Source organism: Verticillium alfalfae, genomic scaffold (genome assembly GCF_000150825.1).
Source record: "Verticillium alfalfae VaMs.102 supercont1.14 genomic scaffold, whole genome shotgun sequence".
Lineage (NCBI taxonomy): Eukaryota > Fungi > Ascomycota > Sordariomycetes > Glomerellales > Plectosphaerellaceae > Verticillium > Verticillium alfalfae.
In genome coordinates this window covers 66,892-81,542 of record NW_003315025.1, presented here as the reverse complement: position 1 = coordinate 81,542, position 14,651 = coordinate 66,892, and the positions used below count along the sequence as shown (strand labels likewise).

Genomic DNA, 14,651 nt, shown 5'->3' with positions numbered 1-14,651 from the left:
ACTGACATGTTTCGCGCAAAGATATTGGGTGACGCATTATATCAACTAAGCCGTGTGTATACGAGATCACACCGCGCAATCTTTACGAATGGACTGATCGGCGTCTCACACCTCCGCGTTTCCGCAGGTGGAGGACGCCCGTCTTTCGGACGCTTCACTAGTACTTCAGTCGTTCGCCCGTCCAGCGGTCCGGCCCTAGCGCGATCGCACCCGACAGAGTGGGTTTTGCGCTAGATCAACATTTCCCGAATGCGCCATCGTTCGGATCGGGAGATCTATTGTTTCTTTTCTAAAATAAGACGTGGGTAGAGTATTGGCGGAATCGTCGCCATGCTGCATAGCTTGGAGGACCTACAAAAGAACTGAGCAAGTTAGAAACGGTGGGATCGATAAGCCTCGAGCGCCAGTAAGTCGTAACATACTTGAGCAACGGCAAAAGAAGAATGAAGTGGCTTCTCGTGTGCACTGTGTTGGACCGTACACCGCCGCCGACTCAAGTAGCACATCCATCGCGGCCTCCCGTCATTGGGCGGATCAGTCTCGTCCATTGGTTCATCCCCGCTTGCCTTCCATTATAACCCCTCACGGCGAGCGGAGCGCTTGTCATCTTGCTCGACACCAGAGCAGAAATGGAGGCAGCGTTAAATTTCTGGACACCTTCGTCTAGCCGCAGCTTTCACACTTCGGTGGCAAAGCTGCGTAAGGTTACACGGAATCCGCCAGAGCCTCAGTTCTACCGTGGCAGCACAACGCCAGATCCTGATGGGCATGTTCTTTCGCTTGGAGATGAGCTCCAGATGGCCGACAATCTTGCCTATCTCGCTCACTGGGAAGAAAATGTCCGTATGATTTCGGCAGTGACTCTGGAGGAACACCCCTCTGGTCTCGTCGTCGTACTCGCGAGCAACTCCACTCCGTCACAATCGATCATCGCGGGGCTGAGGGACATTTTGGCCACAGTATGCCAGTATTGCACATTGAGTTAGGACTACAGACTTCAAATTGTAAGTCCTACGCTGACGAGGGTGCGTAGGAAAAAAACGCCAAGAATTCTGTCGTAGCCTATTCCTGAAAGTTCTACAGCTCAGTCAAAGAAGGATCCTTGGTCGGATTCGGCCACCTTGGATACAGCAGCCCTCTCACATCAGAAAAAAACGGCCGTTCCTCAAAGTTCAGCTTTTAGATCTTGCAAGGCAGCTCAAGAAACGACTGGCGTTTGCACCGCAATTGCTAGTCACCTATGATCAAGTCTGCGGACTTATCGACTCCCTAGAGCCTCTTAGCCGAAGGCTTGAACACGACGATATTAATCGGGCCCTCGAGCACGTCATCATGAAATGTGCAAGCATTGCTGCAGTCGGGAACATGCACTCGTTAGAGGAACATCTCAAATCCCACGGTGTGCCATCTGTTCTCTATGACGCCTCAGAGGTTCGACAGATCGACAAGTTAGCGCGCTATTTATTCCTCTGCAAGGACTTTCTACGCCTTGCGCGGAAACCGGAGTACCGGACCCTGTTCAACCATATTGATGTCACCGCCCTGAAAGCCTATTCAGCAACGTTCCGCCCGGGCCTCTCTCTAAAGTGTTTCGTTCATGCGGAGATACAACAGATACTTTACCTTGAGCGGCATACTTGTCAACTAGCCGTGCGAGCCCTTGGTTGTAGTAAATCAGCTTGCTACCTCTGCGACCTGTTCATCCTCAAGCAGAGCCGGTACCACGTATCGCACGCCCACCGACGCCTTTACGAGCAATGGACCATTCCAGATGTTGATTGGATGACTGAGGCGCAGGCTTGCACCTTCCGCGCCATTATCCAGGATATGATACAACACATGAACGAGGCGACCCGTTTTCGACAGGCTAGGGCGATGCCTTGGGGGCTAGACCCTCTCGAAAGTAAAGCGTTTCTGCCTTTATCAAGCGGTTCTACAGTCAGCTCGGATACTGTTGTACTGCTGTCCTCTCGCGTCTCTTCCCACAGTGCATACCGGTTGTCTCCGCCATCAGACCGCCAAGAATCGTCCGTCGTGATCACGAGCGCTGATCTGCCATTTCAAAGCAAGGTAGGCATTGGCCGAGAACCACTCGACGTCCAGATAGACCAGTTGCACGTCTCCTTCGAGTTTGTGTCTATTTCAGCAGGATGGATATCGGTTCGTCGAACGACGCAATTGCAGGACCCCTCCAACAGGCAACTCATGTCCGTGGAGGCTTCCACCATTCCCACTGACGATGAGATCAAGGTACCGTGCGACCCGAAAACATCTCAAGTGAGGTTTCAGCTACGACACGGACCGCAGCTCTGTATTGAGGTTGGCTTTCTCTGGGAAAAGGTTGAATGAGTAGCCTTTGTTTCTGGTTCTTAGCTCATCTACTCCAGAGCCTTAAATATTGCGCGACAGCGACGTGGTCGAACTTTTTACAAGGCGGAGAACGGGCCAAGGAATTAAACATGGGCTATCCAGGACGGGCGCCGTAGTAGAGGCTGACGTTGTCTGGTTGATCGAGTCATCCGTTAAGTGATCGGGGATGTACAATGCAGTTCTCCACTAGTGCAGTTGCTGTCCCCGACGCTTGCTTCAGGGGTTGAAGCATGTGTATCAGCTTACTTGAACTTCCTGAAGCCCTCGTCCGTGAAGCGTGAAGGCGAAAGGAATGGCTGTGCTAAGTGAGTGCTCTATGCGTTAGGGTGTTCGTGGTTGTTAGTACCGAAGTCAGCAAGGTCAGCCAAGGGAGTGGAAGTCATGATGCATAGCCCTTTCAAATTCGTCAGGTCCGAGCTGCCCTGTGTTACAGAGCGTCTAGAGTGGTTCGAAAGACTCGAACCTCGCCGGGAGAAAGCTTCGACGCCTTCCATTGGCGACCTCTCACGGTTGCTTCTCGCGTCAGAGAACAACGTCGCCGTAGGGGCAATGATGAAGAAATGCTTCGATTGATCTCGTTTCTCCTTCAAGAAGACGTTGACGTTTGCATGGCGTGGACTGGAGTGTACGTGTCGGGGCTCGTCACGACGTGGTGGAGCTGATGCATGGCAAAACTGTTTGCCCGGAAAAGCCTTGAGAAACGGAGGCAAGTTCAGCAACTTCCGATGCTGTCTTATAAGAGTAATATGAGCCCCTTTATGTACTGTAATGATTGAGATACTTACGGACACTCAAAAAGCCCCTTGAGTTTGTTGCTTCACGATTCCGAAGCCTATCAATTATGTCATATTTCCGTGAATGTCACATCTCTCAGTGCCCAACCCCGCATCAATTGAGCACGACGTCAAAACTTGCAACAAGCAACTTGAGGTTTCACGTACGCGACAAAGCAGGATCGAGACCGGTGCTAGACACTACTCAGTGTTATATTTTCAATGCCTAACCTTGTCGGTCCTCCTCAACTGGCCAGCTACTCAGTTGCCGCCGAATGCCCCACCAACCCCCGTTGGACACGAGCCTGTAATCGCCGACTGGCTCTTCGCCCACCAAAAGTGCTCAAAATACTCAGCCACGCCTAAACAATTATGGAGTGTCTTGGTGTTCCCATAGATTACCGCCTACGGCGACTAATTCGGCAAGCTCAACCCATCAGCCTGGCTGAGAACGAATCCGGGCATGCGCGGATTCTCTACGATTTCGGAATCGATCTTGAGGACGAAGATGGATGCAAGTGCCTCCAAGTCTGTGAGCTAAGTTTTGGTATCGAAATGGCGCAACCCGAATCGGAAGTCGATATCGTCGTGGTGCTGTTACGACCTCATTCGAAACAGGTTTTTTCCGACGGCTTTGTTGCAGGGAGGCGTGGATGCGCGACTCTTAACGCAGTGGCAGAGTTGATTTCTGCTGTGAGCAATGGGAGATTCGGTTTCGACGACATCAGCATATTTGACGCAATACCGTTCCTAGACGAAACCATAACGAACAAAGACACAATCAACAAGGCGCAAAATACATTTGCCGACATGATCAGAGCGAAACAGCCGGATGTTGTCATCTGTTGCTACAAGACAGAGTCGGAAGATCCTCTCGTCCTGGACGTTTGCCGAACTGGAATCGGAGGAAGCTTCCAACCCTCCATTTTGGGGTACGGTCAATCCTTGTCGCTCCTTCGAGTCACCGCTTTCCACCCGAGTTATGCGATCAACTTTTACCCAACATGCAGCTGCTTTCGTCGGCTACTTATACTGGAGTTCACTAAAGCCTTTGCTCTCTGGCGTCGGGATTGGAAGGAGGAACGATGGATGACCGACTTGAGGGTCATCTGTAGTCAAGAGGCAAGCCGCGTCTCCAGAGATATGCCGTCCGTCTGCCGTCCATACGTGCCACTCTAAGCTGAAGGTAGAAGCCAAGAAAGGTGAAGTCTGGAATTTACCTTACCTCCAGCAGCGATGGGAAACGATCCTTGAATCCCTGAGCGGGGGGGTTGAGGAATGCCGCTTCTTCCGCGGTCCTGTTTTATGTTCGGCGAAATGGATGCAAGAAATGCTAGGCAGAACTAACATCACTTGGCTTTGCTGCGATGCAGCATGCCTTTTGGATGAAGTAGGAGAAGGTTGCCACCCAAAGATATCCGAAAAACTCTTGGTATGTTCCAAAACTGGTGCTCCAAAACCTGGCAAGACAGGTCACTCGGACTCAGCATCGAGACATCTAACAGGCACTTCAATCATCTACCATTGTTGCTGGAGAAATCAGGACAGCCAAGGCCGCTGGGAAGAAGACTTGAAAATCGATTTTTTGATTTCCTACGGGATCTGAATCTGTCTAATGATTCCGCCGAGAAAGCAGGAAATTTTAAGGCCCAACGAAATGCCTTTCGCAGGTTTGCGGGAGCCATCGAAGATATTCTCGAGGAAGCAGCTCTCGAGTCACCTCCTGCAGAAAGAGAGTCAGACGTCCGCGCTTGTATGGATGCCTTAAGCTTAAGTTAGCGGCTACCAATGTCTTGTTTCAGATCAGATGCCATATCTTCGGCGTCCAAGCGTAGACGAAGAAGACCGCCCGTTCACAACTTGGAGGATCTCATGATTTTGAGCAGGGGCCGACAATAGGGAACTGGCCTTGGGCGTCTTCCAATTTTCGTGCCAGCTATCTCCATCGTCGTAAACGGGAACCCCCCCTAGGGCTGAGATGATGGGACCCTGAGATCATGTCATTGGATTGACGGTCTAGGAGGTATGAACATCACTGAGGAGGCTGCTTGGTAGGCAGCCAGTGACTATGGGCAGTACGGAGACAGCAGTCGCAGCTGTAAATAGCTCAAATAATGAATGTGGTACGGAGATTAGAAGAAATATGACTTTGATTCCTCTCTAGTACTGGCGCTGTGCTGGTAATTCGCTGAGCGAGCGTACCCTCACTTACTGTCCAAATGACTGTACCACCCTTCAGGCAGCTCCTGGAGTTTGTCTGAAGATGGCCATACCGGTTTCTTATTGCTCTTCTTCTTTGTCGAATCCGCTTTCTCGGGCGAATCAGTCGCCTCCCTGAAGTTCAGGGCGTTTCTATCCGTCACATAGCCATGACAGGCAATATGCGTGCCTTTGCGCATGTGCTCCTCGTTCTTGAAGCAAAGCGTGATGTGATCGCCCTTTGGATCTTTCTGGTAAATGCCGTTGATGGTCGTGGTAGAATGGACATCTGCGCTGGTGATAGGGTTAGCGACGCATCAGAATTTAGAAGATCGTTGTCGAGCATACCGGATGAAGACAGCGCGAGGGTAGAGGTTCTTGGCAGTCGCGGTCTGGTAGGCTAAGCGCACCAAGTTGCGGACATAGTTAGGATCTTTAGGGAGTCCTTCCACATGAAAGTAGTACTTGATGATGTTGACGGTAGACATGATGAGGCCTGAGCAACTCAGATTTGATCTGACCCTCATCCATTCTCATGGAATTCTCAGCAGCTATTTATAAATTTCTTGCCTCGCTTGGTTTATCTGGTTGAATGCATTCGCAGCCAACTTGCCTGTTGGTCCTTCTTCATTTCAGTCATGGTGACCTTCTGACCTGCACTTGCGAAGCGCGCGCTCTAAACGGCCTCCAGGCTGCACTGGGGCTTTTGGCAATCCCCTCCAATAGCCTCGCTTCCTTCCAAACCAAGGCTCCACTGATTGGTTAGCCAACTGACCAATTGAAATCTTGTGCCAATTCAAGGTGCCCGCGTGACGAGCGCGTGCAATGTCACGGGCTAGCGCAGGTTAGTCTTTCTCCATCACCAACATTCCCAATTTGAGGCCGACCCAAGATATGTAAATCGTTCATCGCCCGCGTTCCAGGCTTGCATCTTGACTCCATCATCAGCTTGAGAATATGCGATCGTTTGCATGCCACTTCGTTAAAAAGCAAAGCCCAGGTCTGCAATCCTTCGTGCCTACACTGCGACCATTTAGACGAACCATGGCAACCGATGGGCCGCTTTATGAGTATATCAGCGACGTCGAACGACTGGACGGATATCGACCCGGCGGCTATCACCCAATTCAATTGAATGATAAGCTCCAGGAACGATACTCTATTATCGAAAAGCTCGGGCACGGATCGCACTCCACGATCTGGCTCGCACGAGACGAAAAGCTGAGCAGATACGTGGCAGTGAAGATTGGGATCGCGGACCACAGCTCTAAGGAAGCTCAGATCCTGGAACAACTTTCGGCTTGCCCAATCAATGACTTGAGCGACCGTCTCCTCCCCCCCGTCCTCGACCATTTTAAGCTCATAGGGCCCAACGGGACACATTCGTGCCTGGTCACCACGCCGGCCAGATGCAGTCTCGTCGAGGCTCTCAAGGACTACGATCTATTCCCGCTTGATGCCGCCAGATCTCTCGCTGCCCAGCTTGTCATAGCAGTGGCTCGTATACATACGCTGGGAATTGTTCACGGAGGTCAGTTGTATTCGGATGGATACCTCAAGATGTCGCTAACGTTTCCCAGACATCCACCTCGGCAATCTGCTCCTCCAATTGCCGGGCGAAGAAATCGACAAGCTTACCGTCAAAGAGCTCTACGAGAAATATGGCGACCCAGAGGCAGAACCTGTGGTAAGGGTCGACAAGCAACCGATCACGTCGCTATCTGTCCCAGCATATGCCTACACGCCAGCTTTGCTTGGGAAACCTGCGGAAGAGGTTACTCTCTCTGAAGCTAAGCTTATGCTCACCGACCTTGGCACGGCCTTCTCACCTGCGTACGAGACTCGACTGCAATCATTCACGCCTCGCAAGACCCGTCCGCCCGAACCGCGCTTCGATCCGACGACTCCCTTATCGTATGCATCCGACATTTGGAGTCTCGGCTGCATCATCTGGGAGATCCTCGGCGTCAGACCATTCCTCGACATCTTCCTCCCAGAACTAGATGATGTCACGGCAAACCAGATCGATGCTCTAGGCCCGTTGCCAGACGAGTGGTGGGACGCTTGGGACGGGAAGTGGAAGCGTTTCGCCGCCAACGGTCAGCCGACGGAGGGCAGGCAGCCCTGGACCTTTGACCAGCGATTCGAGGACGCGATCCAGGGCCCGAGACGACGCAAGAAGCACGACACTATGGGCAAGAGGGAGAGCAAGGCGTTCTGCGAATTGATCAAGGACATCTTGAAGTTTAGGCCAGGGGAGCGGCCAACGGCGGAGGATATACTCCGGAGCCAGTGGATGACTGAGTGGGCGATGCGGGATGCTAGGAAGACTTGGGGGTCGAGAGACTGACGGACTTTTGAGTCATCAACCCCAGAGAGAGACGGATTTAAGCTCGCATACCCCATTCCAGCATCGAGCGTGTACAGTAATTAGACCTGCAAAACTGATCAAGTTTGCCAACGAGAACGTGTCATGCAATTGGCAGTGAATGGCAGTCCTGTGGCTCTTTTTGCAACCTCCTCTAACACGTGTGGGCGAGTGTGGCAACCGGTCAGATCACGGCGGACTCGGTGGGGATGACTCCGGTCGTTGGAAACCTAAGGGAGTGGAGTTGGCGGAGCATCAGACGTGTGGAGATAGCGACGAGGAGAATTGGAAGCGGCGAGTCGATGGAGACGACACGGGCGAGGATGCGCCCGCGCTGAGCCCGTCGTACGCTGAGTTCAGAGGCCGCTCTTGGAGGCCTGCCACTGAGGTTTCGGACAGGGCTGGCGGATGACGAGCGATTATGGGAGGTGGAGTGAGGTCGGCCGCGAAGAGCTGAAGTTCGACTTGAACTTGTGGAATGACCGAGTCGCTGTTCTTGTTGGAAGCCAACCCTGGTTCTGGCGGCGTTATCAGAGGAAAGGCAATGTCGATGGATGGACAGGGTCTTTATCACGGAAAGCCAGCACCATTTTGACATCAAAGCCCCATTGGACGATGGAGCTGGACTGGTTGGCGAGCTCCCGCGGTTGCTTGTGGCATCAGATACTAACGCCGCCGTAGCTCAAGACATCTTCCCGGCCAAATCCATAGGCCCATAGTGATCAAGAAATCGTCAAGGCTCGACTGTGTGTATTTCGCTGATGACTAAGTTCATCGATGTGGCCTGAGACGTGAATTTCGCTGCCACTCAGGACCCTGAAGCTTCCATGTCGTGGTCGTGTCCGCTGCCTGCTCTTTTGTCCCAGACTTGATGACCCCACGAGTCGCGGTCCCAGGGAGGACGTCAGGTTGAACGCCGATGGACGGCGTCTCTTGCCATTTCCCGCAGGCTCGTACCGCAGGCTGTGATCGGTTTCAGGGGTGCAGTCGGTTATTGGGGAGTGGGTTTCAGTGCCCAACCGCAAAGTGCAAAGTGTCTAAAAGTTCTGAGCCAAGTGGGTGGTCTCTCGGTCTAGAGCAGTGAGAACTTCTCTTTCATACCTCCCCAAGTCGAGCCATGCTTTGGAGGCGATGCCGGCGTATGGGTTGCTCTTCAACTTTCCGGTGACGAGTATCTGTCACCAGAGACACCGGGAGTCGCTTCTTGCCTGGGGATCGTTCACGAACCCGATGTCCAGCTTGCGTTCTGCGGTAGGACCTTGGATTGGCTTGTTGGGCTGTGCCGACGGACTACCACCAGATTTTGGTTGATATCCGTGAACCAGCTAAGCAGGCCGTCTTCGTTTGCATCGTTCGGCCATCCTGTCCACCCACTCCTTGTGAAAGAGGGCTACTGCCTTCCTCGCACTTCTGGAATGTTGCCTGAGACGCTGTATCAAGACCGACCACACCTCTGAAATATGCCTCGTGGAATCCAGGATTCCACGGAGCCCGACAAACATAGTTCCGAGCTCCTCCCTGAGCACAAGGTCCCACGTCCTTTCGATTTCTCGGACGAGTTGCGCGAAGCCGCTAGTGTTGCGGAGGCATGGACTTCATTGGAGAGAGAATGCTATCGTTCGGGGCGGCGGAGTGGCTTCGGCGATGGTGTTGTAGACGTGATCCCAGATCAGCGCATCTTCATGACAAGTAACATTCTCCTTTCGACATCGGGGCACATTGCTGGTGCGACGCAGAGGGTCATCAGTACTGATGTAGACCCCGCTCAAGCTGTCATCACATCGGTTATTGACCAACCCACGGGCTATCTGCCATGCTGACGGTAAGCTGCGCTTGTTAAGATTCCTGATGAATGGGGCACGTCAGGTGTCCCAAAATGGACGCCAAATCCCTTCTGGTCTTAGCATCACAATAGCTTGATGACACAGTGTGGCTCCACTACCGAATGTTGCATCATTGCGCCCTTGAGTCATGTCATCGCCCGGACTGACTGGCTTGAATGTCGGATTGATGCTTGGATCCGCTTTTAAGCGTGTCTGAAATCGGGTTTATTGAATATTTCTCCATTCTGCCGCAGGGCGGTGAAGGAGTGGGGTTAAGTTTGTCACTCGACAGAACCAGTACAAAACAAGGATCAACCAAGTTACAACCACCAAGAGGTCCTTTTAATGTGAGGACTCGGCCAGAAGTGACGAATACGATACGTGAGGCATCGAGTATCTGACAATTAAGAGTCTCATACGCTCACGAGCCGCTGCGCCGGACGACGATACGCGATGCCGAACGATCCGACCGCGAAAGCCTTACTTCGGACCTTCGAAGACTGGGGCAGGTGGGATGAAGAGTTCCAGACAAAGGCCACAAGTCTTCATCAATGGGAATATATCGACCCAGACAGTGAACAGAGCCTGCTGGAGAAGCCCCAACGACCGGAGTTCTCCAAGTATGCGAGGAGGGTTCCTGCCCGCTCCACAGAACCGGACGCCAATTCGGGGTTGCGGGGCCGAAGGAGTGGACAGTCCAGCCAGACAATCAGCCAACAGTCTTCTGAACCCATCGTATCTCTGCCGGAGACGACCGACCCACACCAGAGAGCTCGAAACATCGCTGAGCTTACCGCGGAGGACAAGGTCTCCTTTCAATTCGAATGGAGAGTCTACGAACAAGATTACAAGGAATACAAAGAGCAGGAGACCAACTGCGAGAAGCTGAAGGCCTGGGTTATTGAGACGGTTGACTACGGTCTGCGGCAGAGTTCCTGTCGACCACAATGGGATCTACGGAGGTGGTACCTCAACTTGAAGACAAGCGTGGGCACTACCGACAGAGAACAACAAACTGCCGCACGCCGGAAGTATCAAGAGGCTACAAGCATCTTGACTAAAGCGCCCAAAGACTTTGCCAACTGGATCACCACGTGGGAGATAGCCACCAGCCATGCACTGGTGTGGAAAACTGGAGGTGTCGAAGACCCCAACACTTGGTTCGACGACCTTACCAAGGCCATTCGGCCCATTCTCGGCCATTGGGTCACAATCTACAGGGGCATTTACAAGGACAAGCTCGAAGACAAGACTCTGTCGATCGGAGAGGTTGCCAAGGACCTTCGAACGGAGGCTGAGCAGCAGAATCTTCTCCACCCACAAGAAAAACGTCCCAAGATCGTCAGAGGCTCCTTTGGCCCGACATTTGCTGGTGAATCATCAGTTGGGTCAGGAACGGGCGTCCAAGACGAAAACATCACCTCACGCCCGCAAGAAGAAGAGAGAACGGCCCGCAAGCGGAAGGCGCAAGACACTCTGACAACAACACGACGAACTAGAGCCGCGACCTCTAACCGGGGCGATGCTGCCTGTCGAGCGTGCGATGGCAGACACGACTTGGGCAACTGCTACTACATCTTCCCGACCAAGGCGCCGGAGGTCTTCAGGGAACGGAAGGTGATTCGAGAAGCAGTCGACAGCCGTCTACGGACAGACAAAAGTCTGAAAGATGACGTGAACCGTCTAAAGAAGGTTAACCAACTGGAAGAAGCCGAATGACTCGGGAGGGGTGTTGGACAATGCACTGCCAGCTTTGTGGTCGCTGCTCTCAACGCTGCATTTTCCATCACCCAGTACCCGCTCAAGAACTCGGCCATTCTCGATTCAGGTTCGACCATTCACATCTTCAACAACAACAATCGTTTCACGAGGTTTCAGCAGGCAGAAGAAGGAGACTATGTCTTTGCGGGGAAAAGGAGAGTTCCCATCCGTGGATATGGGATCGTGGACATCCAGACTCGAGGGCCCAAGGGACCGAAGGTCATCAGACTGTGCGATGTGGCTCTCTGCGAAAACTTCCCCTGCAACCTTGTTTCGTTACGTCAACTGCACAAACGCGGATATTGGTGGGATAACCGCCCAAGGCAGAACTGTCTCCGAGACCGGAATCATGCGATCGTTTCCAGACTGGCGGTTCGTCATGATCAGTTTGTCATCGAAGACATACCTCTGGGATGCCCTGACAGCGCATTCGTTACCCGACGACACCGAGCGGATTCTTGGTCAGAGCGTACTTCCAAAGCTGATGCCCGGAAGTGGCACTTGCGACTTGGCCATCCTGGACCGCGGGCCCTTGAACATCTAGCGAACACCTCCAGGGGTGCGAGAGTCAAGGGAACAACGACCGTGGAATGCGACGGTTGCGCACTCTCCAAGATGACACGACAAGTCAGTCGCCGACCAAGGAAACTTGGCCATGCGCCCGGCGACCGACTAGCCATCGACTTTCATGATGTGACCAGGGATCAGGAGGGCCAACGCAGTGTCATGCTCGTCACCGATCGCTGGTCGGGAATGATCTGGGACTACTACCTCACAGACAGAAGGACGGAAGTCCTGACTGCGGCAATCAAGGACCTGCTTGGCGTCCTGAAGCGGCAGTATGAGCTGGCCCCCAAGGTCATTGAATGCGACAATGAGATCATGAAGCACAGTCTCACCACCATTGCATTCCTCCGCACGCTTCATATCAAGGTCGAACCATCAGCGCCGTATACACCTGCCCAGAATGGGAGTGCCGAGGTGTCTGGAAGCATCATTAAGACGAAGGCCAGAGCGATGCGCGTTGGCGCCAGACTGCCGGAACACCTGTGGGTTGAGATATACCGAGCCGCTGTCTACCTCCACAACCGGACTCCGAAGTACATCTACAGCTGGCGGACTCCATACGATGGATTTCACACATTCCTGGCACACAGGGACGGAGTTGTCGTGGAGAACCGCAAGCCATACCAAGCACACCTCCGCGTCTATGGGTGCAAGGCTTATGCCATGACCCGGGAAGCGCAACTAGGTACACAAAAGAAACAGACTCAACCCCAAGGCATGGATTGGGTTTCTCGTGGGATACCGATCCACGAACATATACCGAATCTGGAATCCACATACTGGCAGGATCATATCTACGAGGGACGTCATCTTCAATGAAGACGAACTCTTCAATGGGGATTTGAACCAGCTCAAGGATGATTTGCTCCACATCAGTCAGCAAGACTTGATCCATCTACTCGATAGGGTAGACCAGCCTGAACCAGACCGTGCCACCGAGGCAGTAGAAGTGCCTGACGGTGCCTTTCTACCCCAACGAACTTGGGAGGGCCTTCCTGGAGAGGACGAAGACGTTGAACCCCAGGAGAACTGGGAGGACTTCGCCGTTCAGGAAGCGGAAGGGGACACAGAAGCTGAACCGTCAGAGGCTGCGTCTGATCAACCAGCCAGGACTGGCGAGCGCTTTGGGTCAACCGGGGATGCGGAAATCGCACTGGGACTACCAGAGGGCGGCACGGAGAGCCAGGTTACGGCCGGCACCGATGACCAAGCCAAGAACTCTGACGCCCGGGCTAGAGAATACGCTACCCCTGTGTCACTTCCACCGGCAGCACTCCTGTCTTTGGTGATGCGGAACGGCTCGGATGATCTGCCTGAGGAGAGATTAACGATCTACAGAAACGCCGGACCAATTGAGGTGTGGAAAGCTGCCTTTGCTGCTGGACGTCTGGCCAATCCACTCGGCGCGATAGACGGAGAACAGATCGACAAGGCCAAGTGGCTTCGACTGCTACGAAATCCCAGGACGCTCCACAGGCGACAGATGCCTCCACTACCCAAGCACCATGGAGACTTGGCAACACATCCCATGAAAACAATGTTTGAGGAGGCGGAAGCAGCACACCTGCGCAGCCACGAAGAAATGAACTCATGGGCGGAGATTTCCAAACATGACCTTCGAGTGCGAGGCTATCAGATCCTTGACTGCATGTGGGTTTACGTGTACAAGTTTGACAAACACGGACAGTTCCAGAAGTGCAAAGCACGCCTGGTGGTCAGAGGAGACCAACAACGTAAGTCGACTCACGAAGAGACATACGCAGCGACCCTAGCAGGGCGCTCCTTTCGGACACTCATGGCAGTCGCGGCGCGCTTCGACCTGGAACTGATCCAGTATGACGCCGTCAACGCGTTTGTGAACGCCAAGTTGGACAAGAACGTCTTCATGCGCATGCCACCAGGGCACCGGAAACCAGGAATGATCCTGATGCTCCGGAAAGCGCTCTATGGGCTGAGAGAGTCTCCACTACTGTGGCAGAGGGAACTCACAGCTACACTGACCGAACTCGGATTCAAACCCGTTCCTCATGAGACCTGCTGCATGACCAAGGGCGGTGTCATTATCTTCTTTTATGTCGACGACATTGTCCTGGCATACCGAAAGCAGAGGGAGGACGAGGTTGAGCGCATCACACGAGCGCTGCAAGCTAAGTACAAATTGACAGGAGGAACACCATTGCAATGGTTCCTCGGCGTTGAAATCATCAGAGACAGAGAGAACAAGCTCCTCTGGCTCTCCCAATCCGATTACCTTGACAAGATTGCTAACCTCATTGACCGCACAGATTTGCGGCACGATGTTCCGATGAAACAGGAAGAACTCCTGCCACATGATGAACTCGCAAGCTGTGGGTCAATCCGAAGCTACCAGCGAAAGATCGGCTCAATACTGTACGCTGCGGTCATCACACGACCAGACGTGGCATTCGCCGCTTCGCGACTTGCGCGACATAACTCAAACCCAGGACCCGAGCATCATACTGCAGCTGACCAGGTGCTGCTGTATCTAAGGAAAACAAAGACGATGGCGTTACAGTTCGGCGGAGACGATGTTTTCACAATGGCAAGCGACGCATCCTTCGCAGACAATACTCTTGACCGAAAGAGCTCCCAAGCTTACGCCATGACCTTGTTTGGCGGCACAATCGGCTGGAGAGCCAATAAACAATCAACGGTCACCACGTCTACTACCGAAGCGGAGCTCCTTGCCCTCTCACAGGCAGCCAAGGAAGCGATGTTCGTCTCTAGACTCATCAAGGAGCTCGGGGTTACCTTGGACGATGAACGCAT

General features: G+C 53.2%; 5 protein-coding genes across 5 annotated transcripts; 4 read left to right on the top strand and 1 right to left on the bottom strand.

Annotated features, from left to right (window-relative positions):
• Window positions 1-629: 629 nt before the first annotated feature.
• Window positions 630-986, top strand: VDBG_08993 (conserved hypothetical protein; the record flags this gene model as incomplete). The annotated part of the gene is made up of 1 exon (XM_003000452.1): window positions 630-986. The coding sequence occupies one exon, from the start codon at window positions 630-632 to the stop codon at window positions 984-986; it is 357 nt and encodes a 118-aa protein (XP_003000498.1).
• A 379-nt stretch (window positions 987-1,365) lies between these two features.
• VDBG_08992 (conserved hypothetical protein) lies at window positions 1,366-2,349 on the top strand (the record flags this gene model as incomplete). Its single annotated transcript, XM_003000451.1, has 2 exons — window positions 1,366-1,562; window positions 1,671-2,349. The coding sequence occupies 2 exons, from the start codon at window positions 1,366-1,368 to the stop codon at window positions 2,347-2,349; spliced, it is 876 nt and encodes a 291-aa protein (XP_003000497.1).
• Window positions 2,350-5,347: 2,998 nt separating this feature from the next.
• VDBG_08991 (conserved hypothetical protein) lies at window positions 5,348-5,830 on the bottom strand (the record flags this gene model as incomplete). Its single annotated transcript, XM_003000450.1, has 2 exons — window positions 5,348-5,636; window positions 5,691-5,830. 2 exons carry the CDS (start codon window positions 5,828-5,830, stop codon window positions 5,348-5,350), a joined length of 429 nt encoding a protein of 142 aa, XP_003000496.1.
• A 556-nt stretch (window positions 5,831-6,386) lies between these two features.
• Window positions 6,387-7,692, top strand: VDBG_08990 (protein kinase domain-containing protein; the record flags this gene model as incomplete). Its single annotated transcript, XM_003000449.1, has 2 exons — window positions 6,387-6,873; window positions 6,923-7,692. The coding sequence occupies 2 exons, from the start codon at window positions 6,387-6,389 to the stop codon at window positions 7,690-7,692; spliced, it is 1,257 nt and encodes a 418-aa protein (XP_003000495.1).
• A 748-nt stretch (window positions 7,693-8,440) lies between these two features.
• Window positions 8,441-9,545, top strand: VDBG_08989 (hypothetical protein; the record flags this gene model as incomplete). The annotated part of the gene is made up of 1 exon (XM_003000448.1): window positions 8,441-9,545. The coding sequence occupies one exon, from the start codon at window positions 9,171-9,173 to the stop codon at window positions 9,528-9,530; it is 360 nt and encodes a 119-aa protein (XP_003000494.1).
• Between the last annotated feature and the right edge of the window lie 5,106 nt (window positions 9,546-14,651).